The 23933-nt window shown below is 42.2% G+C and overlaps 1 protein-coding gene across 2 annotated transcripts in view; it reads right to left on the bottom strand.

The window, feature by feature from the left end:
* Nucleotides 1-3725: 3725 nt before the first annotated feature.
* The window catches only part of hhat (hedgehog acyltransferase), a 207506-nt gene continuing 187298 nt past the window's right edge, over nucleotides 3726-23933 (bottom strand). Inside the window, exon 12 of one of the 2 annotated variants that reach the window (XM_067988856.1) lies at nucleotides 3726-7118. In XM_067988856.1, coding sequence (XP_067844957.1) covers nucleotides 7033-7118 — 86 coding nt within the window. In that variant the 3' untranslated portion in view covers nucleotides 3726-7032. The remainder of the gene's footprint in view (nucleotides 7119-23933) is intronic. The other variant, XM_067988858.1, reaches the window with a different exon arrangement.

The following is a 23933-nucleotide window of genomic DNA, read 5'->3' as shown; positions in this document are numbered from 1 at the left end:
ACTCATGGATCCAAATTGTGCAAGTATCTAATTCCACCATAAACTTGAATGTAAACAGCAGCAGCTTCAAGAGCTAAGGTGGTCAATCTTTATACAGACCAGCTTTGGAGAAATCATTCAGTGACAGCATAAGAAAGACTTTTCTAAGCCAAAGGATCTAGTGCAACATACTAAGTGCCGATTTGATATGTACAGGCAGAAGAGACTCTTAAACAGTTCAAGACTAACAAAGCATCTACTGATTTAACAGCTCGAAGACAAAAATGTAACAAGCCCATTGTAACATACCTCAATTCAGAGAGGAAGCTTACTTTAAAAAAAAATGGGAACTACAGAAATTTGTAATTCTTAGCTTTTCTGAATGTTGTAAGTAGCTATTTAAATTCCAGTTTCAGTTTGGAGCTTTAACTATATTTTGAATGGTTTAAAAATGTAAAAGGTTCTACCATTACAACTATTGTAAAAAGTAGTTCTGCCCAAGTTTCCAGGGCACCCACAGTAGCCAATTATTGTAAATGAGTAGAATAGTGAAAGGCTATGCTGGACAGGATCCAAGAATTCAGTCTTAAACAGGGAATGATGTTTACATTGCTCAGATAAAATGAGTGGTTTAATCCATTGTCATTAGCTAGTAAATTAAATAATTCTAAAGTCTTTGTTAAACACACTGCAATTATTTCCATGTAATTTTTCTACAGTAGCCTTCGTTCATCAATCTAGGATGAATTAGCAGATGGTACCATGCAATATACTATGTGGTCTGCATAAGAGGTACTTAGAAGAGCTGCTTTAATTTTTATAAGTTTTAAATAATTACTAATGTGTATTTTTTACAGTTCAGCAGTGCAAATTACATCATATAGTTGAAATCATACACTAAAATTGTGATTTCCAAAGAACAATAAAAAGACTAATTTTCTTAAAAGTAGTCAGACAGTGAAATGAATTGATAGGACTTTTCTAATTGATTGTGTATCGAACTTGCTGCTGTAAACCCTGATGCTGTAGTCCATTAGGAATGCTGACACAGTAGCTGAGCAATATGCTAGATAAATTCTGACCAGCAACACAGTATGGCTGGACAAACTTACAGGAACTTGATCTATAGAGTGTCTGAATTAAAATCACAGAGGCAGATTGATACTGTGTACAGTAGTTACAAGTTGTGGATTTGGATGCTGAAAAGGTAAGACTTAGTAACACAAATATGAAAGACTATTGTAAAGGCTCAAACCTTCCAAACTTTGTTGAAAATGTCATTTTAACGACAAAACCAGCTTTTCGTCATTGTTAAAAGTGACCGGAAAAAATTCTAATATAAAAGAAATACCTGTTTTGAATGAATTTATTTGTAGAAGCTTTTTGCATGAACCTGCAAACTGCATTAAGACTAGGGCACTGTAGGTATGTGCTTCACTTATTTTCTTCCCGATCAAAGAAGCACCAGATAACCTACAATATTGGTTCCAGTCTACTTCTTTACTTTTATCACTAGTGTAATTATGCACATACTCGCGTGAGCATGACAAAAGTACTGAACAATTTAGGAACTATTTTTGTGGTCAGCAAGAAAAGCTGCCAGTAGTGGCACATGTACCAGTTTTGCAACATTAAACTGAAAATCAATGAAATATAATTTATGCACATCATATATATTAATATATTCCTGTAACAAAAAGAAACATGAAGCACAAATTGTTTGATTTGTAAAGATATGTAAACTTTATTTATAACAATAAAGAATATTTTATACACATTTAAGCTTTTAGTGTTCGTGCATAAATCTATGACGTATTGATTGCCTGCCCATTAAATAGTCCACTTGTCATCAAGTTTTTTTTCCATTTTTCTCATTTTCATATTTTGAAACATAATGTGCTGTACCATATAGACCTTCCATTATTCATTACTTAAAACCAAAATATGAAGAATAATCCATTCATCTTGGGAACCTGACTTAAATTCAGCCAAAATATTTCGTGATAAAAGCCTCATCATTCTGAAGCAATTAAAAGTCTTACAACAGCAAGCCAGAAAATTGTTCCCCTCTTTCAACAGTAGTTGGAACTATTTAAAGACTGAACAGTTTCTCCTATATGGGACACTTGAGGAAACGATAACAGCCAATCAGTTTTTGGGCAGCTGCAATGACACAGCACAAAACTATTGAAAATTCAGCACTAATCAGCTGGTCTTACTGAGAAAGATCATAATGAGACTGGTGTAGGAAATGATAATGCCACATTGGTTTGAGTAGAGAATTTTTTTTTTGAAGTTAGGGGCAAGGCACATTGTGACAGGTTATATGCAAAATAAAACTAATAGCACATGACGATGACACAGCCATGAGCCTTAATGAGACTAAAACTAGTACTTTTTTTAAGGTATGAAAACAACAAAAAGTTACACAAATGGCAGGTCAGAGAAGCTTGTAATAAGAGTAATCAGAAAGACAATCTTCAAAGAGACCTATTTAGCCATGGTTACGCATTGGTTCAAAGAAAACCATCAATTGTTACTCTTAGAATGACATTTTCTCAGCGCACATACATAATATTATCATTTCCTCAAGTGTCCCATATAGGAGAAACTGTTCAGTCTTTAAATAGTTCCAGCTACTGTTGAAAGAGGTGAACAATTTTCTAATTATGTCTCCACCAATTATTTTCAATTTCTGAACAACCAACAAGGGGGCAGATTCACTGTGTGTGTGTGGTAATTATAGTGAAATTAGAAACACAAAATATGTTTACAATTTTGATACTTAGAGGAAATCTTATGCATTAAAAAGTCAAAAGAAAGCATGGGAAAAGTAGAAGGAATGAGAGAGGAAATATACGTGCAGGCAGCACCTACTTTGGAAGAATAAGGTTCGCCAGTACTATTTTTAATGTTCCTTTTATATCCATAGGTTTATCTATGTCTGTTGTTCTTTTTTTCCTGTTTCACTGCCTTTGTCTATGGTCTCACAGCCATTACTCGTATGTCAATCTTTCTTCCCATTCGTTGGACTGCCCTTATGCTTATGGGTTTACAATTTCCTTCACTCCATTCCCCATGTGCCTTCCCTCTCCTTGTTTTTTTCCCATTGCTTGCCTGAAAATTCAACAAAAACAATATGTATTTACATATCGCTTTAATTTTTTTTAAAAACTCCCATAAAGGGATTTAAACATGAGGATGAGAATTTTAAATTTGAGATGTTGCGGGGACAGGGAGGACAGGGTGATGGGTGAGTGAGACGTGGGGCTCGATTTTAGGGTCGGGTTTCCTGCGGGTTTCCAGCGGGGGGGACCCGAAAATCCCGATATGCGGTCACGTGACCGGATCGCGCCGCGATCCCGACCACTTCCGGGTTCCCCGATGATGTGCGGGGCTGCGTGCGTGGCCCCCGCTGGTGGGAATTCCGCAGGCAATTAAAGCCAGCGGGGTTCCACTTGAGAGTACTTACCTTGCTTGTTGAGGTCAGTTAATGAGCTGAATCAGCTGTCAAAAGAGGAAGTGTGGGATTTTACCTGCATCGCAGAGTGTTTCACACACTGGGGGAAACAGTCTCTCTCCAACCAGGCGTGTTGCAGCCAGCAGCCTGTGGCAGGTGCCAAGGTGCACTCCACGGGGGAGAGCCCTCACCCACGCAGGAGGCCACCGCGTCACATAGGGCAACCCCTGCCCCCCACCACCCCCCGCCAAGCCAGAGGACAGACCGACACGAAACCGCAGCCCCAGTCCGAGGAACCACCCACCTACCCTGCACAACCCCTCAGACCAACACCTGCCAGATGGGTGGTGCGTGGACACCCTCGGAGGACGAACAGCATGACCAGCCCCAGCAGCCTCGCAGTCCACGCCGTCCGCCGCAGAGACGTGGAGCCCCCCAACACGGTGTGGTTGCACGCCCACCTGCACAGCAGGAGGGAGGGCTACCGCAGAGAGAGACGCATCGCAGAGGGCACTACCCTCGCCACAGGGTCCAGAGACCGAGGCGCAGCTCCCCGGACCTCTCCGAGCAGCAGTGCACACGGAGGTGCAGATGCGCTCGACATGTAGTCATGGAGATCTGCAGGCTCTTTCATGCCGAGCTGCTCCTGGCTGGCCCCAGCACCAACTGCTTACCTGTCGCTGTCAAAGTAACCACTGCCCTCCACAACTTCTCCTCTGCATCCTTCCAGGGTGCAGCCAGCTACACCGCCGATGTCTCTCAGTCGTCTGCGCGGAAGAGCCCTGCAAATACACCTGCACCTACTCTGCAGTAACACGATGGGTGGCATCAGTGGTGGGTCCTCATAGTGATACCCAGGAGCGGGCATTATTGGACACAACAGACAGGATTCGCGGAGACATGGCAGTGGTGGTGCCAATATAATGTGTGATGTTTGTTGCTCTGAAATTCAATATAGGTAACACCCATGGCAAACCCTCCGACACCCTTGTACACCCCCTTCATGCTCAGGAAACATTTGCCTTACGCTGCCTACTGCACATATGTGATGCATGCCCTGTGGCTGCAGCACAGGTGGTGGCAGGTTGAGTGAGGCTGGCCGTGAGGGAGATGCACGAGAGGGTGAGTATGGGATAGAGCCATGAGATTGTATGAGGATTGGGTTGCGTGTTAGTGGCAGGATGAGTACTGGCGAGGTGAGTAGGTGGAGGTAAGATGAGGATGGGGTTTGAGTGGGTATGAAGGGTGATGTGACAGAGTAGTGTTGGTGGTGCCGAAGGAGATGTGGGGTGGGGGCAGTGTTGTGGCAGACGGAGTGTAGGGGAAAGACTTTGTGTTCTCACTGTGGCTGATCTACTGCGGTCATTGGAGCGCCTCCTGCACTGTATGCAGGTGGGCGATATGTTGGTGGCGCAGGTGACCCCCTCTGCCACCTCGAGCCAGGCCTTCTTGGTGGCAGAGGCAGGCCGCTTCCTCCCACCCGCCGGGTGGAAGATCTCTGTCCTCCCCCTCCTCCGCACCCCATCTGATAATACCTGTGATGAGGCATCATTAAACTGGGAGCAGCCTTCCCTCTGGGCTGCTCCATGCTGTAATTTGTTCCACTGGTTGCAGCATCTGTCAGTGGAGGACTGCCCCTTTAACCAGAGAGCCTCCAGCTGACAGATCGTACTGCGCATGCGCAGCCCGCCCGACGCGCAGACCAGCAGCGCGGAGCCCGGAGGAGCAGGTAATTGATTCCTATTAGTGTGTTGCCTGCTACGATCGCGCGGGTAACCGACTAATTTCAACGGGCGCGGAGGCCACGCACCCGAAACCCAACCCGCAGGAAACCCGCAGGCCTGCTAAAATCAGGCCCGTGGTGTGGGATAGGATACAGGCAGCAGAGTTTTGGATGTGCTAAAGTTTACTCTCTGGAGGATGGAAGACTAGCCAGGAGAGCATTGGAATTGTTAAGTTGGGAGGTGACAAAGGCACAGATAAGCGTTTCAGCAACAAATGGGCTGACGCAGGGGTAGATGCAGGCAATGTTACGGAGGTGGAAGTATGCAATCTTTGTGATGGAAAGGATATGGGGTCGGAAGCTTAGCTTGGGGTTGAATAGTTGCCAAGGTTGTGAAAAGTCTGATTCGGCCTGAGGCAGTGGCCAAAGGGGAATGGAATCAGTGGCAAGGGTACGATGTTCGTGGAAGGGGCAGAAAACAATGGCTTCAGTCTTCCCAATATTTAGCTGGAGGAAATTGCACCTCATCCAAGACTAGATGTTAGACAAGCAGTCTGACAACACAGAAGTAGTGGAGGGGTTAGAGTGGTAAAGCTGGGTGTCACCAGCATACTTGTGGATAGATCCTTGGGGACTCCAGGCGTAATGGTGTGGAGGCAGCAAAAGATGCCATTGCTGGAGATGTTTGGCTAAGATCGGATAAGAGTCGAACCAAGCAAGGGCAGTTTCACCAAGCTGGACAATGGAGGAAAGGCAGTGGAGGATGATGGTGTGGTCAACCATGTCAAGAACTGCAGAGAGATCAAGGAGGGAGAATGTGTGCCTGCTATTTGACCGTGGAAGGAGTATGTATAGATTGCTTCAGTGAGCGTGGAGAGTGTGATAGAGTGTAAAGAGAGAAGGTTATGGGGATGAGGAAAACAAAATAACTATTAGGGTCAACTGTTCTTTACTTGCTAATATTAACTTATCATTTTGAAGAAACTAAGCTTATGTGAATCAATTGTAGTGGAACAGCTTGCCCCTGAATGAATGTTAAAATTATTTCAAAAGGGGTAAATAAATGTGATTTTTCTGCAGTGATATAAGCACTACAATGTAAGCACAAATGTGAGGAAAGATAAAACTGCTGATGAATATCTAGCTACTGTACTGCTTGGCCTACTACCATTGGTGATGTAATGTATCACAATCTGGTTCAGGTTTATTCCAATTGATATACAGTATTTTTAAAATTTAATTTGGCCCCCTAAATCTTCTTTGGGATTAGATAATCAGATACTTTTCTGTGATTTAACTGATCGGCTAACCTGCATTAATCTCCAGTTGTGTGAAAAAGGTACCTAATGCTAAATGAGTTTTGTAAATTAGCTCACGGTACATACCAAAACCTAACCCTTCACAAACAGAAAAATTTGTTGGGTTGGAATCTTGCTGTGAGATATATATTAGTAATAAATGTTTTGAACAGTTTGTATGAGATTCCTCTTTTCCACTAATTTAATGGTGTTACAGTCCTTTGTTAAGATAGCAGGCAATGGAATTTCATACAGATGCGTTAACAAGTCTAATTGACTTAGAAAGCAGCAAAGTAAAGATTTAAATAGCAGGTCATTTCAATAGTTTTTTAAAAACAGCTATTTCAAAGAGCGCTAATGCATACTACACACACCAAACCTCTATTGCATTACAGGAAGCATGTAAAAGTTTATTCAAACAGTATAGCAAATTGGGAGATGGGAATACAGCCAAAATGTCATTAAGAATAACCAAAAAAGTGTATTGCGTTTTAAAATTTAAGCAAAAACAGAATATATTTAGGACTAATATTTTCATTAAATAAGAAAAAATAACACAATTAATAGAAGATTTAATTTTTGACTCGGTCATACTCAATTCCTACTTGGGCGTAGCAGTAGAAATATGCCAGAACTGCTATGGGTATCCATGGCCAACCTGCAAAACAAAAACAAACAATTAATGTTACTTACAAGGATCATGCACAGAATTCCTGTACTTACATATTCCCTCATTGCTCATACTTAGTTTTAATATAAATTTTCTTTTGCATTTTTAATTAGATTTTGTATTTCATTCTGTCAGCAAAAGCATTGTGGCTCAGTGAGAGCACTCTCACCGCTGAGTTAGAGTGTCATGGGTTCAAGTTCCACTCCAGAGACTTGAGCACATAATCTAGGTTGACACCTCAGTGTAGTACTGAGGGAGTGCTGCACTGTCAGAGGTGTCGTCTTTCAGATGAGACTGTCTACCCTCTCAGATGGATGTATAAGATCCCACGGCACTATTTCGAAGAGCATAGGAACATTAAGAAAGGCATTGTTTGTTTTGGAAAGGAAAGCTTTAGGAATAGAGAGAGTTCTTTTTTACACTGCTTTTAGAGGCATATGCTATTTATAAAACACCTTTAAAGTATGAGCCTAAAAATTACTATAGGTCTACTATTCAGGAGTAAAATATGAGCTACAAAATGTTTCTATGGGAATATACTCCTGCTGGTTTACTCTCAATATTGTTATGGACTATGTTGTAGTGCACAGTGAACCGTGGTGATGTAAAATTGCAATTTATATTATATTTTATATCATCTAAAATAGTTGCTCCGGATATTTGCTTACTCACGTTACTTAAAACTAGTTGTAAACTGCAAGACAAAGGAACCGTGAGTACAAATTCTTGTGCTCTGTGCGTATCATTTATAACAGAATGATATAAAAGCATATGAATAATACCTTTTGAACTACCAGACAAGGAGCATTGGTAGCCCTGACTAGAAAGGAAGTTCTCACAAACAACGTTGGAGGAAAAGAATCAATTAACAGGCACGATGAAGACTGATCAAAATCATTGGGCCTGATATTAGGAGGGAGGTGGGTTGGCAGCGGGGGGTCAACTGGGCGCGTAGGTAACGCGCCCAGTGAAATCAGTGGGTTTGGCATGCGATCGTAAGTAAATTGAAGCCACTTACCTTAGCTTCCGGGTTTCGCGCTGGAAACCTGCGCAACGGGTGGACTGCGCACCTGCATCATAGGCTGTCAGCTGGAGGAGCCCTATTTAAAGGGGCAGTCCTCCACTGACTGTGCTGCAGAAAATAGGCAAAATTACAGCATGGAGCAGCCCAGGGGGAAGGCTGCTCCCAGGTTTAAAAATGCCTCACTCCAGGTCTTACTGGATAGGGTAAAGAGGCTCGAGGTGGCAGAGGAGGTCACCAGCACCACCAACATATCACACACCTGCATATAGTGCAGGAGGCGCTTCAATGACCTAACCAGGTCAGCCGAAGTGAGTACTCTTACTCATTCCCCTACACTCCGTCTGCCACATCACCGCCCCCACCCCACATCTCCTTCTGCACTGCCAACACTACTCTCTCACATCACTCCTCACACCTTCTGAACCCTCATCCTCATCTTACCTGAATTTCCTCACCTCCCCAGTACTCATCTCACCATTACCACTCAACTCAATCCTCATACAATCTCATGGCTCTGTCTCACACTCACCCTCTCATGCATCTCTTTCACGGTCAGCCTCACCCAACCTGCCACTACCTGTGCTGCAGCCACAGGACATGCATCACATATGTGTAGTAGGAAGCGTAAGGCAGAAGTATCGTGAGCATGAAGGAGATGCACAAGGGTGTTTGAGGATTTGTCATGGTTTTTATCTATATTTGATTTCTGATGAACTCATATTACATATTATATTGTCACCACTACTGCCACGTCTTGGCCATTCTTGACTGGCTTGTGCAATAAGGCCCTTTCATGTGGTTCTCCATGAACACCCTTGATGCCACCCATTGGGTCACCCAACAGTGGGTGTATATGTAATTGCACGACTACTTTGTACAGGTGCCTGTTGCGCAGCACTGTGTTGTGTAGCTCCACATGGCAGAGGTGGACGGCGTGCCTGGCTAGGCTGGTGACGTTGCCCGCCCTCCGATGGAGTGATGAATGCAGCTATGGAACCCCCCCCCCAATCCTGATGGTGTGAGTGTGAGGGGGTCCGCAAAGTAGGTAAATGTGTTTGGACAGCAGAATTTAGGGTATGATATAATAATTTTGAGTGTGGAGACAACGGTGTGGCAGGCAAAACTTTGTCTGAGGTGACAGAGTGCCCTGCTGCAAAGAATGAGGTACTTCCCCCAACTGTCAAGGAATCCTCTGCATCTCCCAATGGCTGCTGACTGAAACACGTCTGCAACAACAGGGAGTGATTCCCACAGCATGGGAAACACACTGAGGAGAGTCCAAAATCACATCCCTGCTAAAATCTCTTCCCAATGAGGTCTGTCAACGACCTCAAGTACCTCCCTAACTATCTAAACTGTCATCCCATCGGCTTTAATTGCACCGATTCGCGTCATTGGGAATCCCGGAAGTGGGCGGGTTGGAGCCGGGCTCCGGACCTGCTCCGGGATTCCCCAATTTTAGGAAACCCCTGCCACGAACGCACCCGCTCGGCCATCCTAAAATTGACCCCATTATCTCTAATGTGGTGAGAAAAGTGTCCACAGCAAAGTACTGTCACTAGTCAAATGGAAGGTCACCCAACTCTCCAAATAGGGAGGAAGGAGAAGACGAGCTCCACTGACTCCTGTAATTCAAGTAAAAAAATAACAGAACAGGCACAACAGAATTATAACTTTTCAGTTCTACAAAACTGACACGTTAAGTGAGTGGGCGAGAAGGTTGCAGATGGAGTACAATGTGGGGAAATGTGAAATTATCCACTTTGGTAGGAAGAACAGAAAAGCAGAATATTTTTTAAATATTGAGAGATTAAGAAATGTTGGTAGTCAGAGGGATTTGGGTGCCCTTGTACATGAATCACATAAAGTTAACATGCAGGTACAGCAAGCAATTAGGAAGGCAAATGGCATATTTGCCTTTATTGCAAGGGGGTTGGAGTATAAGAGTAAAGAGGTCTTGTTGCAATTATATAGGGCTCTGGTGAGACCACACCTGGAGGACTGTGTACAGTTTTGGTCTCCTTGCCTAAGGAAGGCTACACTTGCCTTACAGGGGGTGCAACGAAGGTTCTTGGGATGAGAGGGTTGTCCTATGTGGAGAGATTGAATAGAATGGGCCTATATTCACTGGAGTTTAGAAAAATGAGAGGTGATCTCATTGAAACGAATAAAATTCTTAGAGGGCTTGACAGGATAGATGCTGAGCAGTTGTTTCCCCTGGCTGGAGAGTCCAGAACTAGAGGTCATAGTCTCAGGATAAGGGGTCAGCCATTTAGGACCGAGATGAGAAAAAATTTATTCATTCAGAGGGTTGTGAATATTTGGAATTCTCTACCCCAGGGGGCTGTGGATGCTCAGTCGCTGAGTATATTCAAGGCTGAGATCGATGGATATTTGGACACTAAGGGAATGAAGGGATATGGGGATAGGGCAGGAAAGTGGAGTTGAGGTAGAAGATCAGCCATGATCTTATTGAATGGTGGAGCAGGCTCGAGGGGCCATATGGACTACTCCTGCTCCTATTTCTTACGTTTTTATGTAAAACAAGTATAGGATTAATAAATAGTATGTCAATTATTTTTTAAAAATCCAACCATCATAAATTTACATCATTCTGTGAAATTGAACAATTGCCAATAACTGTTTAATGCTGTACTGTATAACAAATAGTCATAGTTTTCAATTACAACTAAGGCAGCTGTGTTTGTTCATAGTTTACTCTTTCACATTCATAAAGGTGACTCTAAAATAGCAAAAGCAGATTTTCACGCAGACATTATTGTGGTTTAAAGGCCAAGGGCAATGACTCAGAACGCACCTGTACAACCAGACCACCACTGAAAGCAGTGACGGTGCTGAAGCGTAACAGCTGTAGGAAGAGATAGCTTCTCAGAAACCTCCAGAGAACCCCCTATAAAAGGATGTGATCCACCTGGGGAGAGTACTTTAATCACAGTGGGCAGTCATTCATTCCTTCCACCCTCCCATTGCCAAGAAAAATAAAGCTCAGCAGGTTGGGACTTATATCAGTCACTGGCAAATTTACTCTGCCATCTTCCTTCATGGAACTCAGCAACATTACTACTCAGACTTCTTTATAGGCCACTGATAACCACGTTGTAGAGATTATTGGGACTGCTGAAGGCCATTTGCAAAATGGCCCAGGATCTGTCTAATTTTTTTTTTTGGTGAAGCCAAGAGGAAAAGGAGTGCTCCTCCTGGCTTCGCCAATAAATCTCCGGGCCGCTGCCGGCTCTTTCGAGGCCCTGCCCGGGATCATCTTCCCCCTTTCCAGGCTCAGACTGTTGGCCGGGTCAGCATAATAGCCGGCCAATTTCCCATCCTCCCAGATCTGAACGATAATTAAATTTGGCCCTCTGGTTTCCTTGTGCTAGAATTTCCATACCTTTTTTTCCTGTTTTATATCCAACTGAAGTAGTGCCAGAGTCATTAACAAAGATTAAGTGACTCATTTTCAGTTGTGTAATGATTTGTTAGTATAATTCTAGCATTTGTTCACTAAGTGGTTTAATTTACTGCCAGCATTAATAACGTACTACTTTTAGGGCAAAATGCTGTAATAGTTTGTTGATGTCAAGTGCTAGTATTATCCCTTGATTTACTGCCCAAATATTATTACTGTAATCCAACTGGAAAATAAAGACTTTAGTTGTGAAAAAATAACAAAATAAATTAAGGATATACTAAACTATTTAGCAGAATGGACACTAGAGCAGCTACTACAAAATACCTCTGACACATATCTCCTTGAAAAAATAGAATTGTATTTTCTCTGGATATTTTTATTTACTCCGGCTTCTCCTGTCTCCAGCAGTCTCTTTAAGGATCGCTGGTTAGACCGCTCAATGCCTGGCACAACTAGGCGGAGCATGAGTGGAGCAAGCTCTGCCATGCACCTGAGTTTGACATATTTGCATATTTAAAGAGCCTAAAGTCTGTTTCAGACAGAAGCCCTGGACGACTAAAAGTCACCTGAGCCAAAACGGCATCTGGCACAATTACAGGCCTAGCAGTTCATGCCACAAACTCAGAGGTTTAACGCCAATTTTACATGGCTATCAGTTCAATTTCTCCCGAATCCTAGAGTGCGGTTTGAACCCTCACCACCTAACTCAGGGGCCAGAGTGCTACCACTGAGCCAAGGCTGACACCTACAAATGGCCATGTGATTCTAGCTTGGTTTTGATACACATGACCAAAATCAACGAGGGGATTTCCTGCCTGCAACATGCTGCATTTCTGTGTAAGAATTATGGTCCTGAAAATTTTCAGGTCGTAATCTCAGCATTTATGCCAGGATCACACCTGCTGGGAAGTTATCTCATTTGATTGGCCATGGCAGATGCCCGTGCCATTAGAGTGCCTGCCTGCCCCCACAGGCTGGAAAATTATTCTAAAATTGTTCTATTATTCTAAAAGCACGGAAAGCCAGCTATAAGAACCTCAAACCGGGTCCCAGAGATGGCCAGGAATGTTACTTTTGAGTAACATCAGGTGCTGGCCTTGAGGATCTAGGTCATGGGTTGAGCCTCGAGTTCGGGAGAGGGTTTAGGTATTTGAACTACTCTATTTTCTGAGACTGAGCACACTTATGGCCCTATTATAACACAAAGACAGGGAGCCAACATACCATTGCATCGCTTGATTTTCAACCAACCAAAGCTAATCTAGGATTAGAGCAAAAATGGTGAATTACTCAATAACAATTTTTCTTTTTTCATGGTACTTGAACAATATTAAAAAGAGCACTTCTCTTTCTTATCTTACTTACCTCGATAACCACTGCTACCTCCTGCTGAAATCAGCTGTTCGGTTCTAAATGACAGGCTACAGGGCCACAGTAGTTTTTTGTGTTCTGTTAACTGAGGCACTTTGGTACCAGTTCCAGAGGTGCTGCAGTTGTTATTAAAGCCTCATATAATCTAAGTTTTATTCACCCAAAGGGATGACAACCAGATATCTACCATAGTTAAGTATTACTTGACAGTCTGTCACCACTTATTGGAGTTACAGGGCCCTGTCATGTGGCAACTAAGCAAGAAAATTTATTTTCTCTTTATTTGTTGACAGTAAATATCCAAAGGGGAAACTGATCAGTGAAGCTGCTGACTCTGTTAGGGATTCTGCAGAGGAGTCAGTGGGAAAATTGTAGCAGCTTTTAAGTAGGTAAATCCAACTCTCATCTATATTTCCCTAAAAGGAAATCCATATTATTAGGCTGTTGGGAACTGTGGTAGATCTTCACTTAAATAACAGCCAACAAGGACAAGCCTCAGATTAGTATTTCACAAGGACTTAAGTGTTTAGCTGATAAACTACTAATGCAAAATTCTAAGATTCAATTAAAATACAAATCTTCCTTTGAGAATATCTTAGAGCCCTTGCTGTGACTTAGTTTGTCTGAGACTGAAATAATATTATTCCATTATTACTGTAGTGCTGATTTGCAAAATGTACACATTGAAAAATTATATATCAAATTGCTTAAAACTGAAAAAAAAACACATAACATTCTGATGCTTCAGAGCACATGTACTGGAAGAGATTCCTCTCTTGTATTACTCTAGCACATTCCACCCTCCATGCACGCATGCATATAAAAACACTACTATAAATGGAGATATGCACAGCTCTATGGAGAAGACTATAAAGAAATATTTTTTTTAAATGCCAACTAATTAAGACCAGAAAGAAACTCCAAGGGTAAATATCAGTGATGGCATTGGTGGTAATTATCAGCAGAATTACTTTCTTCTTTACTTTTTTCCTACTCTCTGTTAAGTCTCCCATCCCCATATCATCTCTCAGGGTGATGGAATAGAGAGGTGCTCTCTTCCCAGTCTTCATTCATGCCAGTCTTAATCTAAATAGTAGTAGGTAGGCCAAAACCATTTGGGGTGACTCATTCTCTGGTCTTTTTGGAGGGAAAGCCTCTGGCGTAAACCTAGAATCTTCTGATGAAAGCATCAACATGCAGTGCAGCTAACCATGATCACAAACATGCAACCTACAGCTAACCATGATCACAAACATGCAACCTACTAGTCAGTGGCACAGTACATCAAAACATTAGTATGCTATATCACTACTTCTCAAGGCTAATAGACATTATAAAATTATTTGCTAGGTCTATACATTTTTAAATCAGTCACCTATTTCATGCTCATCACTACCGTAACCTACTTATCAATGTAGACACTTACACCATTTGTACTATTACGCCACGCACCAATTCCACAACAATCCAGTTGTAGTCTAACAAGGAGAGAGCTGGTAACCTTTCAGTGGAAAAAGGCAAATAACCTCATCTCATCAGGTTTATAGCCATGCACTGTCAGATACGCACGGCAGGGTCTTTCTGCAGGGCATTAAATGTGATGCTGGCATTATGTTCAACTTGAATTAAATCTGCAACTATGGAAACATTCTGAGAAAAGCATTTTACCCATTTCTGCATATACCTGTTTGGACCCATTTATTTAACTTAATATTTGGATCCGAAAGACAAGTACTACAGAACTACTTCTAATGTGAAAAATTCATACTGCTGGATGGACTGCAGAGTCAGAAAATAAATGAATCTGTTCTAATTTATACCACTCATGTTTTAAGTAGTGTTATTGGAGATGATCAACCATGAGTAACAAAGATTCTGAGTAATTTTTCCCGTAATGATGAGATTGAAACCTTCACAAGTACAGTTTAAATTACCCTTTTAGATGGCAGAGCCAGACTACAATTCACACAGCCTCCATCAGAAATGCAGTTATTAATCTGGGAAAATCTAACTATTTTAAAAGAGAACAATCTACTTTAACCCAATCTATTTTCCCGAAAGTTCATTAATGGTTTCTGTAAGGCCCGAAACTGTTGTCAAATTGCTTGAACAAAAAAAAAAGATTTTGAAAGACCCGAACTATAAAGAATAATGGTTTTCTTTTAATTTCACACTGCAATAACCAAAATATGTAAGTTACAAAATGCAGTATGAGAATAGCTCACAGGATCTTCTGCAGATGCAAATGAATATTTATTTGGATCAAAGCAAATACATACATGTGGACATACCGACATGTGGCTGACCTGGATCTATTAATTTATTGGCAGCATTTATGCATAGAAACTTGGGTGCTAATTTGATGCAACATGCATTCATCATGTTTGCACAGCATCTTTGATATCAGTTAAGCACCCAATATAGTACTTCACTGGTGTCACAATAAAGGAATACTGCAGAGGTGTCAGTGGGAACACTATAGCAGCTTTTAAGTAGGTAGATCCAAGTCACATCAATATTTCCCTAAAAGTGGCATCCACACTCGTAGGCTGCTGGGAACTGTGGTAGATCTTCACTTAAATAACAGCCAACAAGGCTAAGCATCAGTTTAGCTACTAGACTACTAATGCAAAATGTATGGAGGATGGAATATGCTGGAGTATAAATAAAATGTAACACAATCCTTAGAAGCAATACTCTTGACAATTTATGATATCAACCGTCAAGCTCATTTATTGCCTTGCAACACACCATGGAACAACAGTAATTTTATAAATTTTGAACAGTCACTGTTACAGTTAGCAGCCACTTGTTTGATCAATAAAAACAAATTCTCTCATATTTCATAATGATAATTGATACTCTGCAAGTACAACTAATTGTGTTATAATGAAAAAGTCAGTTTTTCTATTCCAAATATTTCAATCATAAAAATACAGCAGTCATGCCACCTGTAAATTATTATTGGCAGGAATTTATACAGAAAAGTGATTTTGATTAAAAGAAGACGATATTAATCACCAGAAATTTTTCATCCACAGTACGGCGATCATGATCTTTCATGTCATGTTACAGGTCAGCTTCAGAAAGTTAAAATCATCCAATCAGTGAACCTTTTGTAATTGGACTGATAGTAGAAGCAGGATCACAGCAGTGATGGCAATGATATATAGTATGGTGGATATCTGGAGTTATTATAAGCCCAAAATGGAATTGAGGAGCTCAGCTGTCATTGTAAACTGTGAGAGCGAAGGTCAATCATTTCTAACCATCATCAGAGCTCAGAGTAGTCTATTGCCTTGAAATTGTTCCCTGCTATCTGTTATTGTTTATAATAAATATGGTTTCACTTTTATTTTTTTTCTGGCCTTCAGTCAGGTTTTGTAATGGCAGTAGCTGTCAGTGTGGCTAATGATTGTCAGCATTTACTCCCTGTCCTTGATGTATTATAATATTCCACTCTTAGATGGAACTTTAGCTCTCAATTCTCTGACCTGTATACAGTTGATGAACAGTCTCTGTCTCGCAGTCCATCTCATGTTCAATGGTGCAACTAACACTTATGTTTCTGATTCAACTGTCAGAGTAAGTTTGCATTTGATTTGTATGCAGGCCGTGTACATAAAAAGAAAGGGGTCAAGTTTGCACTTGTTTCCACCAGTTATATCAGCGCAATCCGGGTGGTATCGGCCGAACCGGCGCAAAAAGTCGGAGAATTTTAAACGTGAGTTACGCCCAAAACCACTTACGTTCGTATTTTCCATGATCGTTTGTGCTGGTTCAAGATTCAATTCACCCGGCTCAGGCCCCACCCACAAAACTGGCCATGCCCTCAGGTCGAAATTGCGAGTTTCCGCCAATTGCGCTGGTTCGGGAAGGCTCTTCATATTGCGCTCATTTTCTTAGGCCCACAGGCACTGACAGGCATGTTTTAAAAGTTTTTTCATATAAAAGGTAGTTCATTTACTAAGAAACTGACAAGTGCACACCAATGAAACTATTAAATAGTTCAGTATAGTTTTTTTAAAAAGTCATTTTCAGTGATTTTAAATCAGGCTACGCATGGATCGCATAGATTTTCCATTTGGGCTTTAGCCTGACTGGACACCCTTATTAAAAACACTTATTTTTGCTGATAAATCCATTTTCAGCTGTATTAATAAAATTGAACCAGCTTACCATTCTTAAATACATCAAGATGTGGAGATGCCGGTGATGGACTGGGGTGGACAAATGTAAGGAGTCGCACAACACCAGGTTATAGTCCAACAGCTTTATTTGAAATCAGCTTGTGATTTCAAATAAAGCTGTTGGACTATAACCTGGTGTTGTGCGACTCCTTACATAAATACATCAAGGAATGCTTTTTAATGGAAAGGAAAAAAAGAAACAATTACATTCTATTACCCTGCCTGATTGCGATAGTTCATGGAAGATTTTACATTGGTGATTATGCAAATAAATTATTTTTGTAATCGTTTCCGTTCAAACTGTTCTGCGTATGGTCTCAGGGAGTGCACATTACCAGCCTCTGGCCATTGAAAGCATCAAGACTATTATTCCAATAACTACTGGATTAAACCAGCTACAATTGTCTCCTGGGACTTTCAGAGCAAATTCCCCTGAATCTAGAAAGGGATATTTAATTGACCTTCTTTTGCACATCACACATCCTGATCTTAATCATTCCATGGCTGCTTTAATGGTTGGCTTTGGTACAGATGCCATGGACAATCGCTGCATCAGAGAAGAAAGTGGTTTCTCCTCACTGGAATCAAGAGAAGTTCCTAAAAATATGTGGGCATATTATCCTCCGATTCCAAAAATGACTAAGTCAGTCTAATATAACACTCTATGGATGCAGCATTTTCCTCCCCAATCCTAAGAGAATCATAGAAAAATATAAGGAGCTTATTTTGGCCCATTGTACCTGTGCCATCTGATTGCTAGAGAAGTCCAAAATTAATCCCACTGCCCTGTTCTCCCTTCATAGCCCTGTGTGCTTCAAATATTTATTAATTTTTCACTTAAAATATGCAATGTTCTCTGCCTCTGCCACTCCCTGTGGCAAAGCATTCCATGCTCCAACAGCCCTCTCTCTTCACTCTCTTAGTGACAATTTTAAATCGATGGCCCTTCATCACTGACTCTCTAACCTGAGGAAATAATATTTCCCTATTCACTCATCAAAATCCTTCATAATTTTAAAAGCCTCTATCAAATCTCCCCAAAGGCTTTTCTGCTCCAGTGGAAATAGTCCCAGTATCTCACGCTGCTCCTCATAAGTATAGTTTTCCATCCCTGGCATCGCCTTGGTGAACTAACGCTGTACGTATTGTCTATGGCTTCAAAGTTCTTCCTGTAATGGGGCACCCAAAAATGCGCACATTATTTTAACTGGAGCCTAACCAATTTTTTTATTACAAACTTCGCATTTTTTCGTTACTCTTGTACTCTATGCCCTAATTTATAAAATCACAAGTGCTGTTGGCCTTTTTTCAACTTAATCTTCCTGCACTCACACTTTCAGGGAATTATGGTGTGTTGATCAAAAAAAAGTAGAAATTGTCAAGTGAAATTTTCTATTACAAAATTAACGGGCCACAAAATTTGTGGGGATTCCTCCATTCTCCCGCTGTAACTCTGGTGGGACACTGGCGGAAACCTCTGGAAAATGGCAAAAGACCGATATGCCTTATGTTGAGTGGAACTTCTGCCCACCAATTACAAGGCAAATGTCATCAGAGAGCCGAGCTGGGGGGGAGGAGAGGCGGACTCCCCACACCAGGAGTTCCTGCTAGTCTGGCTCAGGCAGGACCCAGCTTATTTCTGGAGGCTGGTACGCAAATTGATTTGAGGCGTACTCCCCCCAGGTGGGCAAAAGTATGCCTCACCAGTGGGGTCCAGGCCAGGGAAGCAGCAGGACTCCGAATAAAATACTGAGGTTTTTTTTCAAAAATTCTTACATAGGGGGCCGAGGGCCAGGGGGCCCTGGGCAATGTCCCCCCCAATGGTGGGTGATCGCTGGACCTTCTGGCCACATGGGGCAGGTGGGTGCCAATAATACACCATCTGCAACTTGCAAATTAATTGCCCTTCAACAGACCCAGCGGGGTTAGTGCTGGGGGGCACCAGCGGGAGCGATTCTGGTGTAACTAGCCAGATTGTGTCATGACATCTTTTTCATTATGTTCTCCGCAAGTACCATCTGGGTAGAGATTTCTGAACAGACGTTTACACAAATGAAACTTGTCCCATAACCACCTCATCCCCAAAATGACAGTGCTGACCCTTTGATTAATGGCATGCGGCATTTTATTGAGACTTTAACAATGGATTGGACCAATAAGAATTCATTTGAAATACAGCTGTGTTTTGGGACACACTCAAACTCTGAAAAGTAGAACTGTAAGAACAATTCCCATCACACTGCTAGTTTTGGGGCCTGACAGTTGTTTTTTCAACCACTGCAGACAAAGGATGATTTGCAACAGTTCGTGTGCGGGTGGTGTTTACACTTGAGCTAATCTGACTGCGGCAAACTGTTTACAAAACATAACCGAGGGAATTGAGTTTACTGTGAGAAGATGAATCTGGCCTATGCATCAAAGAGTTTTCTTCAGCTGTGAGGGGGCTGCTGTGAGTGCCATCTGTTTTACTTTTCAGGCATGGCCTTTTATTTTCTGCTGAGAAATGTGAAAACAGTCGCATAGATTTTCCATTCGGGCATTAGCCTGAGCTGAAGTGGGGCAGAATCCAAGTTGTGCCTAACTGACACACAGTGTTCCAAACCTGTGCAAATTTCCAGGGCAGCCTAATTTTAATATTATGGATGAGTTCCAAGTGCATTGATGGGTGGGAAATCTGGAGCTGCTGCAGGATTTAAAGTCCTGCAGCAGCTTAAAGGGGCAAGTCTGTTTTTGTATTAAATTCTAAGCTTTAAGCTTTTGTGAAAATAACAATTTCTCTCCAATCAGGCCTTAGAGATTCTTCTGGAGGAAGTGTGACTGAGAAGGGAGGAGCTCTTCACCGGCGAGCACCACAGGCCTCAAGTTCAGTTTGGGGGGAACGGGAGGAGGTCACCACAAGTGTAAATGCCTCCTCCACAATTGCGCACATCTGGAAGCAATGCAAGAAAAAGTTCAATGATCCAACTAGGTCAGCCAAAGTGGGAGAACCAACCGTAACCTTCCATTAATGCAGTGTACTAGCCATGTATGACATTTGCAATGACCTCTCCTCATCCAGTCTTAAAGTACTTTCTAACCTTGTGCTGTGGAGTACTCTTTACAGCATCAGCCTTCACCTGGAAATGTTCCTTCCTTGCATCCTTGCGTGCATTTTGCTGAAAACAATCCTTCCGTATAATGTATTTCACTGTTGCATGTCATCACATCCACTATAGGATGTTTGCTGACACTTGGGCATTACTGCACATAATCTTAACAACTGAAACTTCTCACTTCTTTTACTCTACTTGTGCAAGATAACCCATAGCAACAAAGAGAAAACACCAATAGGAGGAGGATCACCAAACTTTAGTCCGCTAACCCGCTATAAAAAAGAAGCCTTTGAAATCCTGAGAAGGGAGGCCATAAATAATGCTGGATATGGGGAAGTGAGAGGTCTGCCTTCAGCTTAGGGACTGCGGTCCACTTCTGCTGCTCTTCTTCCTTATACTATTCTCTCACTCATTAACTGCCAGAAAAGAGAAGCTCTTTACAATCTCACTCTTTCTACTGAAAACTTTAATTTATTGCTCAAAACGACACTATTGTAACCTATCTCTCCCTTCTCTTTCTCTAGGTGTGCCACAAGAAGCCAAACCAGGCCCACTGTATCAGAGCACCCAAGCACTTCATACCATATACCATAACTCACACTCTCCCTTCAAATCACCAGCTCAGAAACATACACCGTGGAGGATTTTGAGAATGAGTTAGAGGGGAGTGCACTGTGTGAGGTGCACAGCAGTTGATGGTGGCACCGCAAGGGGAAAAGGAGGAACTTGCCATTCAGATGGCTAGCTTGCATCCTATCTTGGTTGCTGAGTTTGGGACTCTGGACCTTCCAGGACCTGTTTTTAAATGAAGGATGTCTTCTAAGCATCACATGTTGGTGCAGTCATTGAGGACCATGCCAAGAAAAGTGGTGTAGATAGCAGCTCAGATAGAGGTGTTCCATTAGCCACATGTATCAGCTTCGCAAGATGGGTTTGGAAGACTGACGTCCACGATGGAGCATGTGGCAACTCCAGAGACTGCAGTGAAATCCCCCATGCCAGAGGTCCTGAGGAAATCTGGGCTTCTCCCATGGGTGCTCCGACTACTGTCATCGAGGCCTAGATGCCAGAGTGGAATGGGCTATCTTGCCTGTCTTCAAGAGGCTCTTGGATTGGTTAAATGGAACCATTGTAGCCACTGAGTCTGCTATCACACTAATTAGAGGCCATGATAAGGCAGTGCCAAGTAACAGAGGCATGGCTGGAATGAGTACTGATGGTGGTACATCAACGCACCTGGAGCCCCAGCCAAACCTTCCAATATTTGCATGTGGACAGGAAAGCACACAGGCTGCCCACAGAGTAGTGCAAGTGGCACAGGCTGCAGCTGGTTCGACTCATGACTCAACTGCCAAGATCGAGGGCCATTGTGAGCACGAGAGGGACCTAAGAATACAAAATAGCCAGCATCCACCATCACGTAATTCTGCACTGAGGTAACACCTTAGATGAAGGACATGGCTAGGGTTATGAGTAGCTACATCACATACTGGCGGCAAGGGGAAGCACCGTGGTAACAAACACTAGCCACTCACGCGCATGCATAGTTATTAAAAATCTAGGAACACTAAAGCTGTTGTTTGTGCAGAGAGTGTTCCTGCAAAGGTTTGAGAACAGATTTCATCAAATGGCATGAATCAGAGATTTGTGACTTTTGTAGAAAAGCTACAAGACTGTGGTTGAAGGCATATATGTGGAGGATATGGGAACGGTGTAGCAGGACTGTTAATGCAGTGGACACATTTCCAAGAGGTCTTTTTTATGAAAGAGCATAAGAAATAAGAGCAGGATTAGGCCATACGGCCCCTCGAGCCTGCTCTGATATTGAATCAGATCATGGCTGATCTCCAACCTCAACTCCACTTTCCCACCCGATCCCCATATCCCTTGATTCCCCTAGAGTCCAAAAATCTATCCATCTCAGCCTTGAATATACTCAATGACTGAGCATCCACAGCCCTCTGGGGTAGAGAATTCCAAAGATTCACAACCCTCTGCGTAAAGAAATTCCTCTTCATCTCGGTTTTGAATGGCTGGCCCCTTATCCTGCAGCTATGCCCCCTAGTTCTAGTCTCTCTAGCCAGTGGAAACATTCTCTCAGCATCGACCCTATCAAGCCCCCTCACAAACTTATATGTTTCAATGAGATCACCTCTCATTCTTCTAAACTCCTGAGAGTATAGGCCCATTCTACTCAACCTCTCTTCAAAGGACAACCCTCTCATCCCAGGAATTAATCTAGTGAACCTTCGTTGCAACGCCTCCAAGGCAAATATATCCTTCCTCAGATAAGGAGGCCAAAACTGTACGCAGTACTCCAGGTGCAGTCTCACTAAAGCTTTATGAATGGCTATCACAGTTGGCAAAACTATTCCTTCCGCAGCCTCTTTAGACTGTTTCAGCTCCTCTTGCTGTTCAAATTGCTGTTCCAGAGAATGTTTCTCCTTCCTTCTCCGGGGCCACCATGAAGATGCCGCTTTGCAGCGTTGTGCAGCATGCATGATCCTTGAAACCTTGGCCAGGTTATATTGCAGGAAGACGCCAGATCGATCCAGACACCTGAAGTGCTGCTTTGACATGCCAGTGGTGATAATTATTCTGGTGGTTCCGTACACCTCATTATAACTGTTCTGAGCTGGTATCATCGGTCATAGCTGCAAAGGATAACCTTGATCACTGTAAGAACGCTGGTATCAGTAAATCAATAAACCTTGTAAGGAAAGGGTACTAGACAAATCTTTAACCCTTTTTTCAGCTTAATTCCTCATGAAAGTACCTTCTAAAGTTTAACCATCCATATTTAGCAAAGTACTAGGACCCTTAATTTGGCTCAAATTGTATCAATTTGTCTTGTATCAATTAGTCCAAATTATATTGACATTTACACTACCAACCATCTATTAGGATACATATAAGCTCCTGAGAGAATGCATTAACCTATTCTTATACAAATTATCAAAGAGAATATCAGATCATGAAGTTTGAGCTGAGAGAACATCACAGAGTGAAGTACAAATGGAGTACGGTTGAAACTGAGCACTTTCATAATCGAAATTTGACTAGAGTGGAAATTCAGTGGTGAGTAGTGAAATGAGGTGTTGGCATAGACAACAAGATCAAGGGAAAAGGAGGAGGTTTTAATACAAACAAAATTAATAAAAGTGTATATGGGGAAAATAACCTAGGGAATTAGAAGCAATTATGCCATAGGAAGATATGAATTGAATAGCTACAAACTTGGCTGGAGTGGAAAATAAACATATCAGGCTCTAAAATTTTGAGGGACAAAAGATGCTGTAGAGAGGTTCTGACAGTCAATATGGTTAGAGATCAATGATTTTTTAAAAATTGTTGCACTAGTAAGATTTACAGTCCCCTAATTGTGGATGGGAACTGGAACAGAATCTATGAGCAGATCAGGGATGAGTTGGAATAACATTATTCTAGTAGATTTTAATTATCCGGTCTGATTGGCACAGGGAGAGAGTAAACTGAGGAAAAGGAACGAAATTCCTAAATGTGTGCAGGAGGAGTGTTACAAAACAAAATTTGATACCGTGCAGCATAGATATTAGGACAGGTGACCAAAAGCTTGGTCAGAGGCGGAGAGGTTTAGGGAGGGAATTCTAAAGCTTAGGGCCTAGGCAGCTAAAGATATGGCTGCTAAGGTGATGGAAATCGGGGATGCATAAGAGTCCA

Source organism: Heptranchias perlo, chromosome 8, assembly GCF_035084215.1.
Source record: "Heptranchias perlo isolate sHepPer1 chromosome 8, sHepPer1.hap1, whole genome shotgun sequence".
NCBI classification, from domain to species: domain Eukaryota; kingdom Metazoa; phylum Chordata; class Chondrichthyes; order Hexanchiformes; family Hexanchidae; genus Heptranchias; species Heptranchias perlo.
Note: the sequence above shows the minus strand (reverse complement) of the source record. Positions and strands in the feature narration are given on the sequence as shown.